Source organism: Meleagris gallopavo, chromosome 1 (genome assembly GCF_000146605.3).
Source record: "Meleagris gallopavo isolate NT-WF06-2002-E0010 breed Aviagen turkey brand Nicholas breeding stock chromosome 1, Turkey_5.1, whole genome shotgun sequence".
Lineage (NCBI taxonomy): Eukaryota > Metazoa > Chordata > Aves > Galliformes > Phasianidae > Meleagris > Meleagris gallopavo.
This window is the reverse complement of record NC_015011.2, coordinates 160,061,577-160,077,264: the sequence shown is the minus strand read 5'-3', so window position 1 is coordinate 160,077,264 and position 15,688 is coordinate 160,061,577. Positions and strand designations below refer to the sequence as shown.

The window sequence follows — 15,688 nt, the reverse complement described above, 5'->3', positions numbered from 1 at the left end:
CCCACCTTGTCGTTGTCCAGCCGCGTCTCCAGGATCTTGTTGAGCTTGCGAGACAGCGGGTTGATGCCCGGGCCCGTCGGGCGACTGCCGAAGGCGGCGGAGCGGTGTCGGCCATGGCTGCCCGGCCACTAGCGTGTGGCTGAACGGCTCCCGCGGAAACACGCTCCCCGGGCTTTGGTTCCGTGTGTATTTGTGCCGACCCAGAGCCCTACGTTAGCTTTGAAGAAAGCATCTGCAACTAATTCCACAACAAAGCTGAGGGCTGTGGAGCGAACGCTCTGAAAGGCTGTCGAGGAGCTTTAGAATTTTAACCTTTAAAAAGCAGTCCAGGTGACAAGCGGTGTCCCACAGGGGTCTGACTTGGGTCCGGTACTCAGTGATGACACTGAGTGCTTCGTGTCAGGAATTTGCTTAAAACTTAAAATAAAAATGTAAAACAGCCCCCATTGACAGCTGCATGCCATCACAGATGTGAGCAGTGATATCTAAGCACGTACAGAAAAATCTATTATTGGAAGGATCCTATCCCAACCATAAATGGGATACTGCCACCAGATTGAACAAAGATTTGAACAGTATTAATCTGTGGTATGTACTGACACAGTGAAGACACGCCTCGAAGTCAAAAGGATTTGAACTTCTTGAATAGGATGGAGAGATGCTGGCACAGCTGCCCAGAGAAGCTGTGGGTGCCCCATCTCTGGAAGCACTCAAGGCCAGGTTGGATGGGGCCCTGAGCAGCTTGAGCTGCTGGGTGGCACTGCCCATAGCTGGGGATGGGCTTTGATGTCCCTTCTAACCCAATCCATTCTGTGATTCTATGACACTATATGAACCACAAGTTTCAGATTATTCAGTCACTGTCATGTCTCATCCAGAAAGTTATACGACAAACATATAAGGAGCCACACAGGTTTTCCTCTGGCATTTGGTACATGTGTTACCTTTTGAAGCATCCAGTTTTTGCTTTCCAGTGCTCTATGATGGAAGCATATTTTTCCAAGAATTCCTTTCATGAGCTGGAATGCTTCTAGCTAAGTCAATAACCCGTAGGATTTTGAAAAAGCATATGTTTATGTGTGCTTGTGTTCCCCAGGGAAGATGAGAATTATTATTTTACTCTTTCAGGAATATTAAATGCAACTACCATAAAGAAAAAAGAAAAATAAAAACCTAACTTTTTCTGAAATGGATATTATTTGCAGACTGGCATTTTCTTTGTAAAAAATATTTTAAAACAAAAAACACGAGGTCACCGTCTAAAACTCAGCTGCTGTGACATGGTTTCTAAGTGTCACAAACAAAGTTTTCACGTGGCATTCTTACTAATTTCCATGTCCATCAGCAAACATTTTCCTGCTAAGGCAACTGGTTGAACACTGTGGGACAAAAAGACTGGGGGTTTGTGATCCATAACTGCCAGAAGGTGCTTTGATTTCATATATCAGTCCCTGCGTACCAACAGAAGACAGTTTGTAAAGTGTGTGTAAGTTACTCAAGCATAAGTTATCTTACCAAAGCTAGACACAGCAGGCAAACTACAGGTGGCAGCAAAGAAATGTATGGTACCCAGTGTTTTCTGTTGATTTGCTTATTTCAGTTCTTTATTATGGTAACAGTGTTCACGGAACACCCATCTGGTAAACTACAGATAGGAGCACAGTTTATTCTGTGGAATGACTGTGGAATGCCTCCTGGTATTTAAGTAACCCAAGCTAATACTGCAAACGTATCTTCAAACACATTGAGTTATACGGTTTTTTGAAGGGAAAGACAAAAAAGCTTTCTGTAGTAAGTAAGGAAAAAACAAACAAACAAACAACAAAACAATGGGTATACATAGTTTGGCTAACAACAAAACAAGGATGTGACTGGAGCTAGTGCCCTGTGGCAAAAGATATATGATATAACATGGCATAAAGAGAATGTTTCCTTAAAGAGGTGTCATGATAAGCAAATGAGTGTGAGAAAGGAAAATATTTTTTGTGATGAAGGAAGAAGAGAACATAAAAATCAATGAGAACATAAAAAAAAAAAACCAAACACTGAAAGAAGAGTAATAGAAGAGACTGAAGAATCTTTGAAGGCAGGAGAGAAGAAGGAAGAAAGTGGGAAAAAGAAGGAAGAAAGAGAGGAAGGAGGGGAAGAAGGAAAGGAGGAAGGAAGGGAGAAAGGAAAATAGGGAGGAAGAAGGGATGAAAAGAATATTGGCAATGCTACTGTTATATGCAGTTTGTAGGCTCTGATGCTTTCAGATGTATCAAGGAAGAGCATTTGCAGGAAGTTGGCCTTAGTAACTTGCCTCTTAGCTACTCCATCCCTGGTGAAGTGAGAGCATCCCTCTGTGTCACAGTCACGAAAGAAGATTCATGTAGTTGTAAAATGGTTTGGTTTGGAAGAGACTTCAAAGATCACCTAGATCCAACCCCCTGTCATGGACAGGGACACCTTCCACTACTTTGCTTGCAAGAAGATTGGTTTAGTGGAACTTGATTTCAACATGCTCTCCACAGCACACAACACACCTCAAAAGATATCCATCACTGCCTTATGTTCTTCACTAACATCAAATTATTCTTTGGCTTTCTCCAGCATTTTAAAGTCTGAGATTTGACTTTAAAAAATCCATCTGATAAGCAGAGGAAAAGGAAGATACTACTGTTTCTTTAAGTCAGTTAGGGATTAATTTTTTTTGGCTTGTTTTCCAAGAGAAAGGTTAACACTGTAGATACTTTTCACCAGACTAAATCAGCCCACTCCTTGAGCTAGCAATTTTTCAAAAGCTCAGACAGTGTTGACCCCATCTACAAGTCAAGGTATGACTCCATGAGTAATTTGATCAGAGATAATCCTGACAGCAACCTGTAGTCATGTAGCAAAACATGTCTTCGTCCCTTGAAAATCCAGAAGAACATACAGTTCTAAAGTTTTCTGCTAGCTCATGCTATCCCTCTTGAGGATTTGTTGTCATGCATATATATTATAGTCAGCAGTACTGGCTATAATATATGTGATGCTGAATCAGCCACCTGGTTTAGGAGCTGCAAAACTCCTGTTTGTTATAACTCACTGAAAAGATAACTTTAGCAGTACAGTATGCACTTTAAAGCATGCCAAACTTATGAAATTTTCCTGTTCATCTCCTGCTGAGAAAAACAACCACTGATAATAGGGGAAGTATCATGTCACTGAAATTAGTAGGATCTGGTCTAAATGCATTTTGCTCTAGACCTCTTCTTAGTTTTCTTAGACTTCTCTAAGAAATCTTAGACAAAACGATATGGTCAGATCCCCAGAAAGGTCAATAACATTGGTCATGGTACTGTCTCGAACTTCAGTGAGGAGCAAAATTGCATCTAGGAGAAAAGTTTTTTGAATAAACAAATGGCTTAGATGGTGGAGTCAAGAACAGTAGTATCTTCCTGTGCTAACGAGCTGCATTAGTGAAGTTGTGTCTACGTGAGTCGGATATAAAGCTTATCAACCTTTGTGTATGCCTTTTAGTATGTTGACAAGAACTGCAATATGGAAGATTATTGTTATCATGATAATAACAATATAGCAATGAAGGGAAATATTTTTTACCAAAAGAGAGAAAAAAAACAACAAGTAGAAACAGGGTATGATGAACACGTGATATAAAGTCCATGTTTTACACCTTACCTGCTATCCTTTCTCTTCAAGAAATGACTGCCTTTGTCCTGCTAGTAAAGAGTCTCTGGAATGATTTTTTTTGTACAGATGAAATAAAGATAATCTAAACTGAACAACAACAAAATACATCTATTCAACATCAGGGAAAGCAACAGCACTCTTCACTATGGTTCTGATCTCAGCCTAGGTCACTCTCTAGCTAAGAAAACTTGGAGAATAGAACCTGAATTACTGAGCACTGCCTTCATGTCAACCCATGAATATATGGGATCATGACATGGATCATAAAAAGCTTAGATTTAATAAATCACAGGAATGGGCCTAACCAACAGTATGGATTTCTAATACGAGCAGAAAAATGCCTTTTCAGTAAGTACATCAGGACAAGTTTTAACACAGACCACAACTGCCACAAACTTGGCAGAGTTCCCTTTTTCAGACTGATCCTCAAGCTGCTATATTTAAACCCAAACTTGTGGGTCAAATGTCCTTGACTTAAGGATGTCAGTAGAATCTGTTGTTTTTTTCTTCCCTTGACTTTTCTGGCATGTTTCCTATGAACAGACTGTTCATTATGCTCTCCTCCTGGAAATGGAAATCCTAGACCACTACCTTAAGCCCCCACAGATAATGATGAAGCATGACTGTTATCACTGCAATGTCTGCATAACTTATGCATTTTTGCTTTCCCCAGAACCCAGCCATTAAGACTGCCTTGTGTTTACAGTTCAGGTTGCTCGAGACATACACTACATATAGTGTATGTTGTGTCATTCAGAATTCATACAAGCTTGCAAAATACTATTACTCTACTTGGCAGGACAAGAGATGCACAAATATTCACACGAATAAAATGCGCGATGAAGTAAATTTTGCAGACTTCCTCCATTTCATTTTCTCTGTTGCGTTTACAGATTTGTCTCTAGTTTGAAGCCTATCTGTCTTTTCAAGTTTCCTTTTAAACTCCTGTAGTATAGCTTCTGCCATCATGCCTTTTTTGCATCTCCCTTCTGCACAGCTCTGCAATGCAGACACAGTATAATGACTGGATTTGGACAGCTCCATTCAATTTCTTTACCACAAAAATAATTTGAAGTACAGTCTTCTGCATTAATGGCTGCAATAATGGATCTGATGGCTGTTCCACGGGATATAGTTGCATAAAATGATAGATTTCTCGCCTTGGTAACTTCACAAATTCTGCACAAATGTTGGTATTGGCCCAGAGGGATCAGAGTGTATGGCTAGGGACAGCTAGGGTACGGGATCTCCCTTTTAAATGGCAGGTGGCAATTTTCTCAGGCAAAAGTGACTCTGGAACCATGAGGAAACAAGGAGCTTTTGAGTGGACAAGCAATGGTAGACAAAAGTGGGGTAGCTTTACCACAAAGGTCATCGTCTTGTGACACTTATTCTTAGAAATGTTATTACCGTGAGTCACATGTATGTATTCATAACCATGGCCATTTTTATTGCAACATTAAAACCAAAACCAAACTGTGCGCATACAACTGTTAAACCCATGCTTCCCTAGTGCTCATCACAAATGTGTTTGAAACTTTTTTGCTATAGGAGGAAAAGTAAAAGTTTCCAAAAGGCCAGGAGAAGTCACTCTCTGCCATCTGTCAGAAGGGAAGCAAAAACAACAACTTTTCAGCAACTCCACTGTGGAGCTACCTGGTATATTTGAATTTAATTCCCTCTGTAATGTTGATTCGGAAGTGTCCTCCAGGCTTGCCTCAACCACTCATCTTTGTGTGTCAGCTCAAGCGGACTTTCCAAGGCCTTGGCCAGGTGCCATCACCCTCAGAGATGCTGGTGAGCTTCAGTGGATAAAAATAACTTAACAGCTGACAATGGTCTCAGATGCCACAGATGAGCTGTGAACAATTTCTCTACAAAGATCTGCTAAACTCCAATAAATGTGTTTAAGACTGCAGTTTCTTTCTAAAATTATCTGCCATTGCTTTCTGATGGTCACTTCTGCCTTCACGGCATAATTGCAGAGCTGTATCGCCATGAGCAACACACTGGAAGCCAGTAATTATGTCCCTGAAGGATGGCAAAGGCTGTAGGAAGCAACTTTGTTTTTGAGATTTGGTTTATCCAGTGCACATTTGTGCATTTGTGATCTGGAACAATGAGGCAGGAATCAGCCTAGAAAGTTCTGCTAAGAGAAGGCAGGATGATCACATCCTAGCCTGGCCCTGGCCTCATCATGGGACAGAATACTGATGGCACTCTGTGATCACATTTTTGAAGGAGTAAGCATCACACATTTTGCTGTTCAGATGAGTGATTTGCAAAAGCAAGAGTTCTGTGTAAGCATCTATAGCAGGAGGCACATTAGTTTGGCTAGTGTACAGTACAGTGTCTGCAGCCTTGTGAGACTGTTCCCTGGCATGAACTCAGCAAGCTCTTCCAGCACCTCCAACTACAGTATTAACTGCAAAAGATTATCAGGTTCCCCAGGACAGACATCAAGCTTCCTTTTGCATGCAAACTAGCAAAGACTATTCTGTCCATGCAGGCAGAGCTGTCTTCAGTATATCGTCATTATGTCTGTACATCACGCATCAATCAATTTCACTTCAACACTGACACCTTAAAACATTGTGTATGCAGAGCATGTGCCTTTCAAGGAGCAAAGGTGATGTTGAGAAAAATGCTAACCTGAAGGTTTGGAAATAATATTTTATGTTTATGCCAATGGTCATCATCTTCTTTCTATTTCTGTCTCATACATGGCTCTTTGTGTGATAAAGTCCAGACCCCTAATAATATTGGCAGAGTAACACCTCAAAGAAAAGCATCAAGTGCTTTAAGCAGCAGCAGATTGCAGCACTAACTGGCAGAAATTAGCAGACTGTCTTCAAGTAATATTTGTGCCTCACTACAGAAAGCTTATGGCAGGAAATGCCGATGCTGGCATGAAGTTAGGCTTTCCTTTCACTGGTTAAAAAAGCAGACTGCTTGGGGACTTTATCAGGGATGTAACTGCTGATCCACTGCTGCACTGAATAGCTGAATTTGTTCTCACTGTCTTGGACACCGATGCCTGAAGAAAATATTGAATACCTATGCTGGGAGACATCTCACCAATTTTCTACTGCTACAGGCTGCCCAGTAAAACTCTGAATGCCCCATCCCTGAAAGCATTCAAGGTCAGGTTGGACAGAATCCTGGACAGCTTGAGCTGGTAGGTGGGACCTCGTAGTGAGAGGATTGGAGTCTGATGATCTTTGCAGCCACCTCCAAACCAAACCATTCTATAATTCCATGATTCTATTATTCTGCCATCAGGACTGAAGGAACAAAGTCCATAGCTGATTGTCCTTTTTCTCAGAATAATAAAAGGAACAGAAATTCGGAGGGCATTTCATCCTAAGATACCTACCTAGCAAACTTTCATGACAGACCATTGACTGGATACATTATTTTTCTCACTCCTATAGACCTGACTCTGGCTTTAGACTTCTCTGCAAATAATACTAAAAGTATTCCCCAGCTTCTGTGTTGTGGAAATTACCTACTGTATTTGAACGCCAGCGTAGACGCAGACTCTCCCTATACTCATGGGGAAGGAGGTGAAAAAAAGCACGATGCTTTATTTTGCAATAAATAAAATAAATGAAAAGTCCTATTTTCACAGCTGAATGATCTACTTGGTGCCTGTAGGCATGTGACATATCATACAGATACATATCATTTTGGGTGAAATATTATAGACTTTCCAGTTGCAAAGGTGGAAGTGCCCAAGGGCTAGTTCAGTTTTTGGACCTGAATTAGAAAAACTTCTTGATTTTCATTCATAAATCAGTGGTACAGTCTAGTTCATACCTGCTTCTTCCGTTTCTTCTTCCATATATTCTTTCTTTATTCATTTTGTCACAACCTCTCCATCTTCCCATCCAAATCCATCTCTCAGAGGTATGTGTTTCACCCACCTCTCAAGCCTGTCCAGGTCCCTCCGGATGGCATCCCTTCCCTCTAGTGTGTCCAATCAGCTTGGTGTTGTCTGCAAACCTGCTGAGGGTGCACTCCATTCCACTGTCCATATCAGCTACAAAGACATGAAATAACATTGATCCCAACACCGATTTCTGAGGAATGCCACTCATCACCGGACTCCACTTGGACACTGAGACATTGACTGCAACTCTCTGAGTGTGACCATCCAGCCAATTCCTTATCCAGTGAGTGGTCCATCCATCAAATCCATTTTTCTCCAATTCAGTGACCAGGATGTCATGTGGGACAGTGCCAAACACCTTTCACAAGTCTAGGTAGATGACATAAGTTGCTCTTCCTTTATCTACTGATGCTGTAACTCCATCATAAAAAGAAAGCAAGTTTGTCAGGCATGACTTGCCCCTGGTGAAGCCATGTTAGTTACCGTCAGTCACCTCACCTTTATTTTCCATGTGCCTTAGTAGAGTCACCACGAAGATCTGCTCTATGATTTTGCATAGGTATAAAGGTGAGACTGAGTGGCTTGTAGTTCCCTAGATTCTCTTTTTTTCCGTTCCTGAAAATGTGGTTTATGTTTCCCCTTTTCCAGTAAGTGAGAACTTCACCAAACTGCCATGACCTCTCAAATATGATGGATACTGGCTTGGCAACTTCATCTGCCAGTTCCCTTAGAAACTGTGGATGGATCTTGTCACTTGTTCACCTTCAGGTTCTTTAGATGGTCTCAAACCTGATGTTCACTTACAGCAGGCAGATCTTCCTTCTCCCAGTTCTTACCTTTGCTTTCTGCACCTTGGACAGTGCAGCTAGAGCCCTTGTTGGTAAAGACTGAGGCAAAGAAGTAAACGAGTATCTCAGCTTTCTCCATATCCCTCATGACGAGGCCTCCAGTTTCCTTCTGGAGAGGTCCCACATCTTTCCTCACCTTCTTTTTATCACTGATGTACCTGTAGAATTTCTTCTTGTTCCCCTTTAAGCCCCTGGCAAGATTTAATTCTGTCTGGGTTTTAGCATTTCTAGCCTGATCCCTGGCATTAAACTTCTTTATAGTCCTCCCAGGTAACCTGTTCCTGTTTCCACTCCCTCTCCTTTAGCACAGTGAGGTTTGGACACAATTTTTATTACCCATAACAGAGATAACGTACCAGCACAATTCCACAGGGATATTTGCTTGCATCTGACTCATTGAAAGGAATAGCTGTTTTACTAGAAGGTTGAGAGAGAGGGCAGAAATACGTGTGTTGAGCTTCATTCTCCAAAATGTCAGGCACTGGCTTAAAGATGTGTTCAAGTTCTTGGTAACCTGTGGCCAGAGTTTCTGTTTTGCACTGTTGAGCCAAAGTTCCTTTATAAGTTCAGTCTCTGAAGTTAATAGAACTCATGGATGTAAACTGACTTCGGCTGAAGAAACAAGATGGTTCTGAACAGGGAAGACAACTGTCACTGCTTCAGTCAAAGAGAAAGTCTGCATTGCCTTCTGGATGCGGAGGGAGAGAGTAAGGATTAATTCCCTTCTCATCACTGTCTCAGCCCCATCCTACCTCATTTTTCATCCAACTGTTAAATGTCCATGTGATGGGTAGTTCTTTAATATGCAGTGCTACCGCAGTCCTCTCTTCTCGGACATGTGAAAGCGGCGTAGCAAATATCCAGCTTTTCTAAGTTCTATACACTACTAAGCCAGTAGTGTATAGTTAAGATTTTTTTTAAAGACTTCTCAGTTTAATGGGTAATTTCCCTCGAAAATGGTAAACTGCAAATTAAATGAAAAAAAGCAATTAATTATTGAAATGATAATATCCTTGTAAAGGTTAAGAGGTAATATAAATGAAGTTCCTGTGAGCACATTAATGGAATTACTATCTTCCTCTTTACAAGTGGCAACTGTAACGACCTTGCTAATTAGCTTTTTCATCGTGAAAATGAATATTGAAATATGTAGTTATATTGCAGAAGCATAGTCTATGACTAGGTTATTTTGCTACAACAAAATGTAGAGAGAACTCTTTCACAAGCAGTTAAGAGCTCTTTCCAGAGCAGGCAGCTTCTAATGGAAGAAGAAAAAGATGTACTTTAAAGACAAAGAAAGAACAACTTGTAACGTGGAAGGAAAACACTTTGTAAAGGCAAATATTAGCACTTACAGTCTAACATACATTCCTCACTCCCTGCAATGAAGGAAGAGCATGTGGCTGAACTGGTGTCTGTGCCTCCCCATCCATAGTGCAGGTCAGGTAGCCTGTGATCTATGCTTGTGCAGAGTGAATCTGAGCCTGTGCAGTATTTTTAATGTAGGTATGGTAGAGGTATAGCTGTTTATCACATCTATACAAATGCATAGGGCATGTAGATGCTATAAGACTTCTGACTTCTCTTTGCCAAAGCCTTTTAGATAACCTCTTTACAACAAAGAGATTAACAAACAAAAAGAACTAGGCCTTCCCCTGTTGAGAACGTGATGACATTCCCTGTGTTTTGGAACGGAGTGCACCAAGAAGTGGGCACTGCCTGGGTTTCAAGTCACAGCGCTGGCATTACATTTTTTTGCCATGTATAAAGCTGTGAGAGATTTCAGAGGTCGCAGCTTCACAGAGGGCTTGAGAGACACATGAACCTCCGGGTACGATCTGGAGGAAATGAGCTTCCACTTGTAAAATGAATTGGCTTTTGTCCCCAACACGAGGATTTCCAGCTTTGCTTTCAAAACCCCCCAGAAATCATTAGCTTCTTCCTTGGGAATGCGATCTAATAAGATGACCTAGATGCAAACGATTGCTGCAGCCTGGGGAAGAAGCAGCTCAGTGCAGTTTTGCAGCAAAAGGCCTGGGGGAAGGACCAGGGAGCTGCCTCGCATCCATTTCACGCAGATACACACTTTACGCAAAATCCAGCAGTGAGGCCAGCGTGGCACGTTCTGCACCTGCAGCTCGTCAGCATTAAGACAGCAGAACGGTGCGGTCGTGAAGCAGGTGAGAGATTTGTGCAGAACGCAGACAGGCTGAAATCTCTGCGCCGGCAGAGCTGCCTGTGCCCGCGGCCGGAGGTGCCCAGCAAGCGGCACTGCGGAGCAGCGCTGGGAGCTCCGGCACCGCTCCCTGCTTCGGGGACTGGGTGAAAGCTGCCTTTTGAGGCTTTACGCTCCCGTGTAGGATCCGTGTTTTCTTTAGGGCTCTTTTTCTGCCTGGGGAGGATGAGTAGATGTTCTGCTGGTAAATAAGTTGGCTCGATTATGTTGTATTGGTCTGTGCGCACAGAAAACAGACTGCCAATAAATATTTCTAACTGAGAAATCACTCGTTCACAATCCAAACTTTCCTTATTTTTCCAAGCCCACTTGGGAAGAATGGAAATTTAGGATTAAAATCACTCTTGTGGTTTTCCTCTGTGCAGAACTAAGCCAGTTCCCTGTCAAATGAGAACTAGCCTCGGACCAGTTGTCCCATAGCATCTTTGTGGCACTGGTGAGGGCAGAGCAAGCATTCATAGAATCATAGAATTGCTAAGGTTGGAAAGATCACTAAGTTGAACCACCAACACATCCCCACCCACTCACGACATCCCTCAGTGCCAAACCTACACAGTTCTTGAACACCTTCAGGAACAGTGACTCCACCACCTCCCTGTTTTCCCTATGCCAGTGCCTCACAGCTCATTTTCAGAAATTTTTCCTAACACCCATCCTAAACTCCCTGATGTTCCTCCCTCAGCTGCAGAGTTGGTGCCCAGTGAGCCTCCTCAGCATCTCCCACTAACACAGGCCTCGTTGGCAATGGGACATGAAAGAGATAATCAGGAGCTTGTTTTGCTACAACTGCTATTTGGCAAAGTGCAGAGCACCTGGTGGCTTTTATGTTATATTACTTACATAATAAGTAACAATGCTTTAAAAATGAAGCAGCTTAAGGAGGGTTTATTGCATATAATAAAGGATGTTTCCTTTTTTCTCTTATTGATTGATGCTTTACATGTAGGTGTGTCCAGAGATGAAGAGTGAAGTTAGCAGCAAGAGCAGTATTTCCACTGAGACATCCATGCTTCACAAGCATGTTCAGTTCATGAATTTTCAGTAATGTGATTTGTAAAATTTGCCACCTTTAAAACAATCATAAAGATAAATCCTAATGATAACATAGCATTGGAAAGGAACAGAAGAGAGAATGTTTTGCCCAGAGCTAAGTTGTTAGGCCAGGATTCAGGTTCAGATGTGACAGCCTCATATCTCTGGAGTCCACTTTCACCCACAGTAGAAAACGTACAATGTGTGTTACTTGGAAGAGGCACCACATTGGGTGTATTAAGATCTAGCAATTTGAATTTGTTTTCTTACCTTCCTCTGGATGAGAAATTCGCAGGTGTTAGACTTGAGGTGCTACTTTTTTTCCATGATTAGTTGTTTTCTTCCTGCTGCTGTGACTGAATTTAAAGTAAGTGTATTAATTATCAGATGGCTCCCCATAATATTCGTCTGCTTGATTTTTAGTGACTGTATTTGAATAATTGAGTTGACTTTTTGCTGCTCCCAGTACATCGCCTCAAGTCTATTGTTGTGCCTACATCTTTCTTTTTCATTTAAAATCGAGTCCAGACATGACCTGAAGATCCAGTTTTGTAAGATGCTCGGAACCATGAAGGCACTATCGCTCTCCTACAGACCACACAAGAGAAAACCAGATGGTGGCCTGTGAAAGAAAAGCTGCTTTTTTTTTTTTTATTCTTAAAGATGGAAAAATGAGATGGAGGTTCGCTATCTGTTTCATTTTCCTTGGAGTTTAGGAACACACCTACTCCCCTATGGCATTTTATATATGACAGTGGATTGTCTTACAGGATATGCTGTAATGAAAGCTTCTGTGGCTGGGGCTGTGATGTGTATATTAACTGGATTGATTTAGGTGCAGTGACAGGATTTTCTCTCTTTATTCTGCTGCGCTGATCCAGTCTGTAGGGCCCCAGATGTAACAGCAGCTTAGTCAATGGATCAGGGAGAAGAGAGACGGTAAAATCTATACGCATATTTTCCCATCTCCCTTCTATGGCAGTTTTATGACAGTGTGTTGGTAGGCGTTTGATCTGGTCTGACTTCAGGTGGTGCCAGCAGTGGGAATTCCACATCTCATATTCCTGCCACCAACTCGGAGGCTCTCTCAAAAGAGGATTCTGTTAAATTTCCGAGTACCAGAACCACTTTTAAAACCAGCTGCTATTTCAGAATAGACAAGGCCCTGGGGATCAGGACTGCTGCCATTGCTCCGCTATGAGGAGGGCTCAGCTTTTGTGGTTGTAGGAAAGATCAAGAGTCCAGAAGCACTGTGCAGTAAGTCCCTTTTTATTATTTTATCTACAGGTTAGATACGAGTTGAAATATTTTGGCTTTCACAGTAAAAATACACCTAAGCACAACGTTCCCTGAAAAGACAGCAAATGTTGATATAGTTGAAGCACACTGAATTGCAAACATTAGGGAAAAAAGGAATAAGAGTTACATAAACATGAAATGTGTTTAATTTGTTTCTAATCAAAACAAAACTGCTTGTCTCTCTGACAGCAAACGGATGGAGAAAGAGATCTTATTCAAGTGGATAAGCTACGTGGCCAGCTTGCAGGGGCATTCGGAGACAGTTGGCAAGATAAGATGCTTCAGGAGAGATGCAGAACTCTGTGTGCAGTCTCTATGAGGGAATGCAGAATGGCAGCAGCTCAGGGAGTGAATATAAAGGCCATATAAGGGAAGTAAATGGACTGCTGTAGAGATGCCATTAGCAAAGCAAACACTGACTTGGGGACCTTGGCATATACCATGGAAGAGATAAATTGCATGAATAAATGCATACTTGTTTCCTTCTCCCTAGATTCACAAACTCAGATGTAACCTAGAAACTGTTTACATGTGTGAAACAGAAGTTTTTCTGTAGTCATTTTAACACCAAGCAATTTCTACCCCTGTCTAATCCCAGTGCGCTTAATTTAGACACATCTATCGTTATTTCATTGTAACCAAGGCCTTGGGCTAATGAAAGAACACCAAACTGGCCTTTAAGCAATTCCAAATTTATGACAATACTCTCTCCTTCTCTCTCTTCATGCCAAGAGCACAGTTCCCATGGTGGTAAAAGGGAAGCAGGAGGAGAAACACCCGAGCCAGGCTCTGGCTGGATGCACAAGAGTGGTCAGCATGCAGACACTCGCAGAAGCGGAGCTGAGCATTGGGGCATTTTGTGGTGGAGGCCTGGAACCGTGCAGTGCTGGTGTGAGAGGAAGGTGCTAGGAAGGCGTGCTGCAGAGTAGGCTCTGCTTCTCACCACTGGGTACAGTCACCCACCCTATGGGCACAGCCATGTTCATGTTCTGGCGTGGCTCACTTTCAGGATGAGTATCCAGATCATCCTTTGCTCAGCCACGTTTTATTTTATCCAGCAGGGATGAGTGCACAGGGTGGATGCTATTCAGATGGTGTTGAACAAGAAGACAAGGCTTTAGAAGGGCATCTAATGGGTCTTGAGTGCTAGAGACTTAGGCTAGAGCAAATAATAATAAAAAAATAACATGTGGAAACACGGGAATATCCATCAGCACCAACAGATTTGCTGAACAGATTAGGCAGGAGGGTAAAATAAGATGATCTCCAAGGTCTGTTCCAGCCCAAAGCATACTGTGGTTCTGGGATTGGGTCAGGCTGATCAACTCCTTGAAAGGGTAGATAGCAGCAGAACAAGGGCAAATGGTTTTAAGTTGAGGGAGGGAAGATTTAGGTTGGATGTCAGGGGGAAATTCTTCACAGAGAGAGTGGTGAGGTGCTGGAAGAGGCTGCCCAGAGAGGTTGTGGATGCCCCATCCCTGGAAGTGTTCAAGGCCAGGTTGGATGGGGCCCTGGGCAGCCTGGTCTAGTACTAAATGGGAAGGTTGGTGGCCCTACATGTGACAGGGGGGTTGGAGCTTCATCATCCTTCAGGTCCCTTCCAACCTGGGCCATTCTGTGATTCTGTAATCTCTAATACTTGCCAACACAGACACAACCTTTGTGTGTGCAGCTGAGGGGCTGTGGTTGTTTTGGGATTATGCCTTTATTGCCTTCCTTGCAAAGCACATCACTACACACACCTTCTAGCACCAAAGCTGTATTTCACAGAATCACAGAACTGTAGGGGTTGAAGGAACCTCTGGAGACCATGGAGTCCAACCCTCTGCTACAGCAGGCTTCCTACAGCATGCTGCATCTAATACAGAATCACAGAATATTTCACCTTCTTTTATTTGAAGCACTTTTATTTAACCTTCTTTTATTTGAATCACTTTTCCTTAAGGAATATGCTTGAAATGATAGGATGGAAAACTAGATTTTGCTGGATAATTCTCAATCCATTTTTTTGTCCTTTGAGAAAATATACATTTCCACTAATGTTCTGATTTTAAGACTTTACATTACAGGGCAAAAATAGAGTCTTCTATTTATATCTAAAAAAAAAAAACAAAACCAAAAACAACAACCATCCAATAAAGTGGCTTTGTAATTTAATTTCGAACATGACTGTTGTTACTACTAAATGGTGTAAACACAGACTGAGTGCAATAAACCTCGCTTCCATTTAGCATTAATAATATTAATGATCAGTACTTAAATCACACGCGATGTTCTAGGACTGCAAAAGAAACATCACCAAAGAGATTCTCCCTGTCTGGTGCCGACATAATTTAAACTCGGCATAAAATTGTCTTCTGTTGGAGGGAATCTATTGGAGCTGCAGGGCGGGGAGGAAGAAGCAGAAAGAGGAAATCTCTCTCTCAGCGGAGACCATCCCTCCTAGCAACCCCTCCCCAAAACTTTCCCATTCCAGACCCCGGCCAAGGCCTGGGGGCTCCCATCCCTCCGCCCGACTCCCCCAGCCTCAGGAGCTGCTCGGTACTCCGCTCGCGTTGCCCCTCTCTGTAGCACAAACTGTCGGAAGCAAATCGCTGGCTCAGCAGCTCGCATGCACACACACACACACATACGCACCGCTCAGACGCACACCACCCGCTTAGCCCGTATTTTCCCATGTAAAGGCTGCAGCCTCCCCCCCCCGTT

General features: G+C 42.5%; 1 protein-coding gene across 1 annotated transcript in view; it reads right to left on the bottom strand.

Annotated features, from left to right (window-relative positions):
- COG6 (component of oligomeric golgi complex 6) overlaps positions 1 to 130 on the bottom strand; it is a 50,071-nt gene extending 49,941 nt beyond the window's left edge. Inside the window, 2 exon segments of the mRNA XM_010728760.3 lie at positions 6 to 80; positions 83 to 130. Of these exon segments, the coding sequence (XP_010727062.1) occupies positions 6 to 80; positions 83 to 115 (108 nt within the window). The 5' untranslated portion in view covers positions 116 to 130.
- Positions 131 to 15,688: the final 15,558 nt, after the last annotated feature.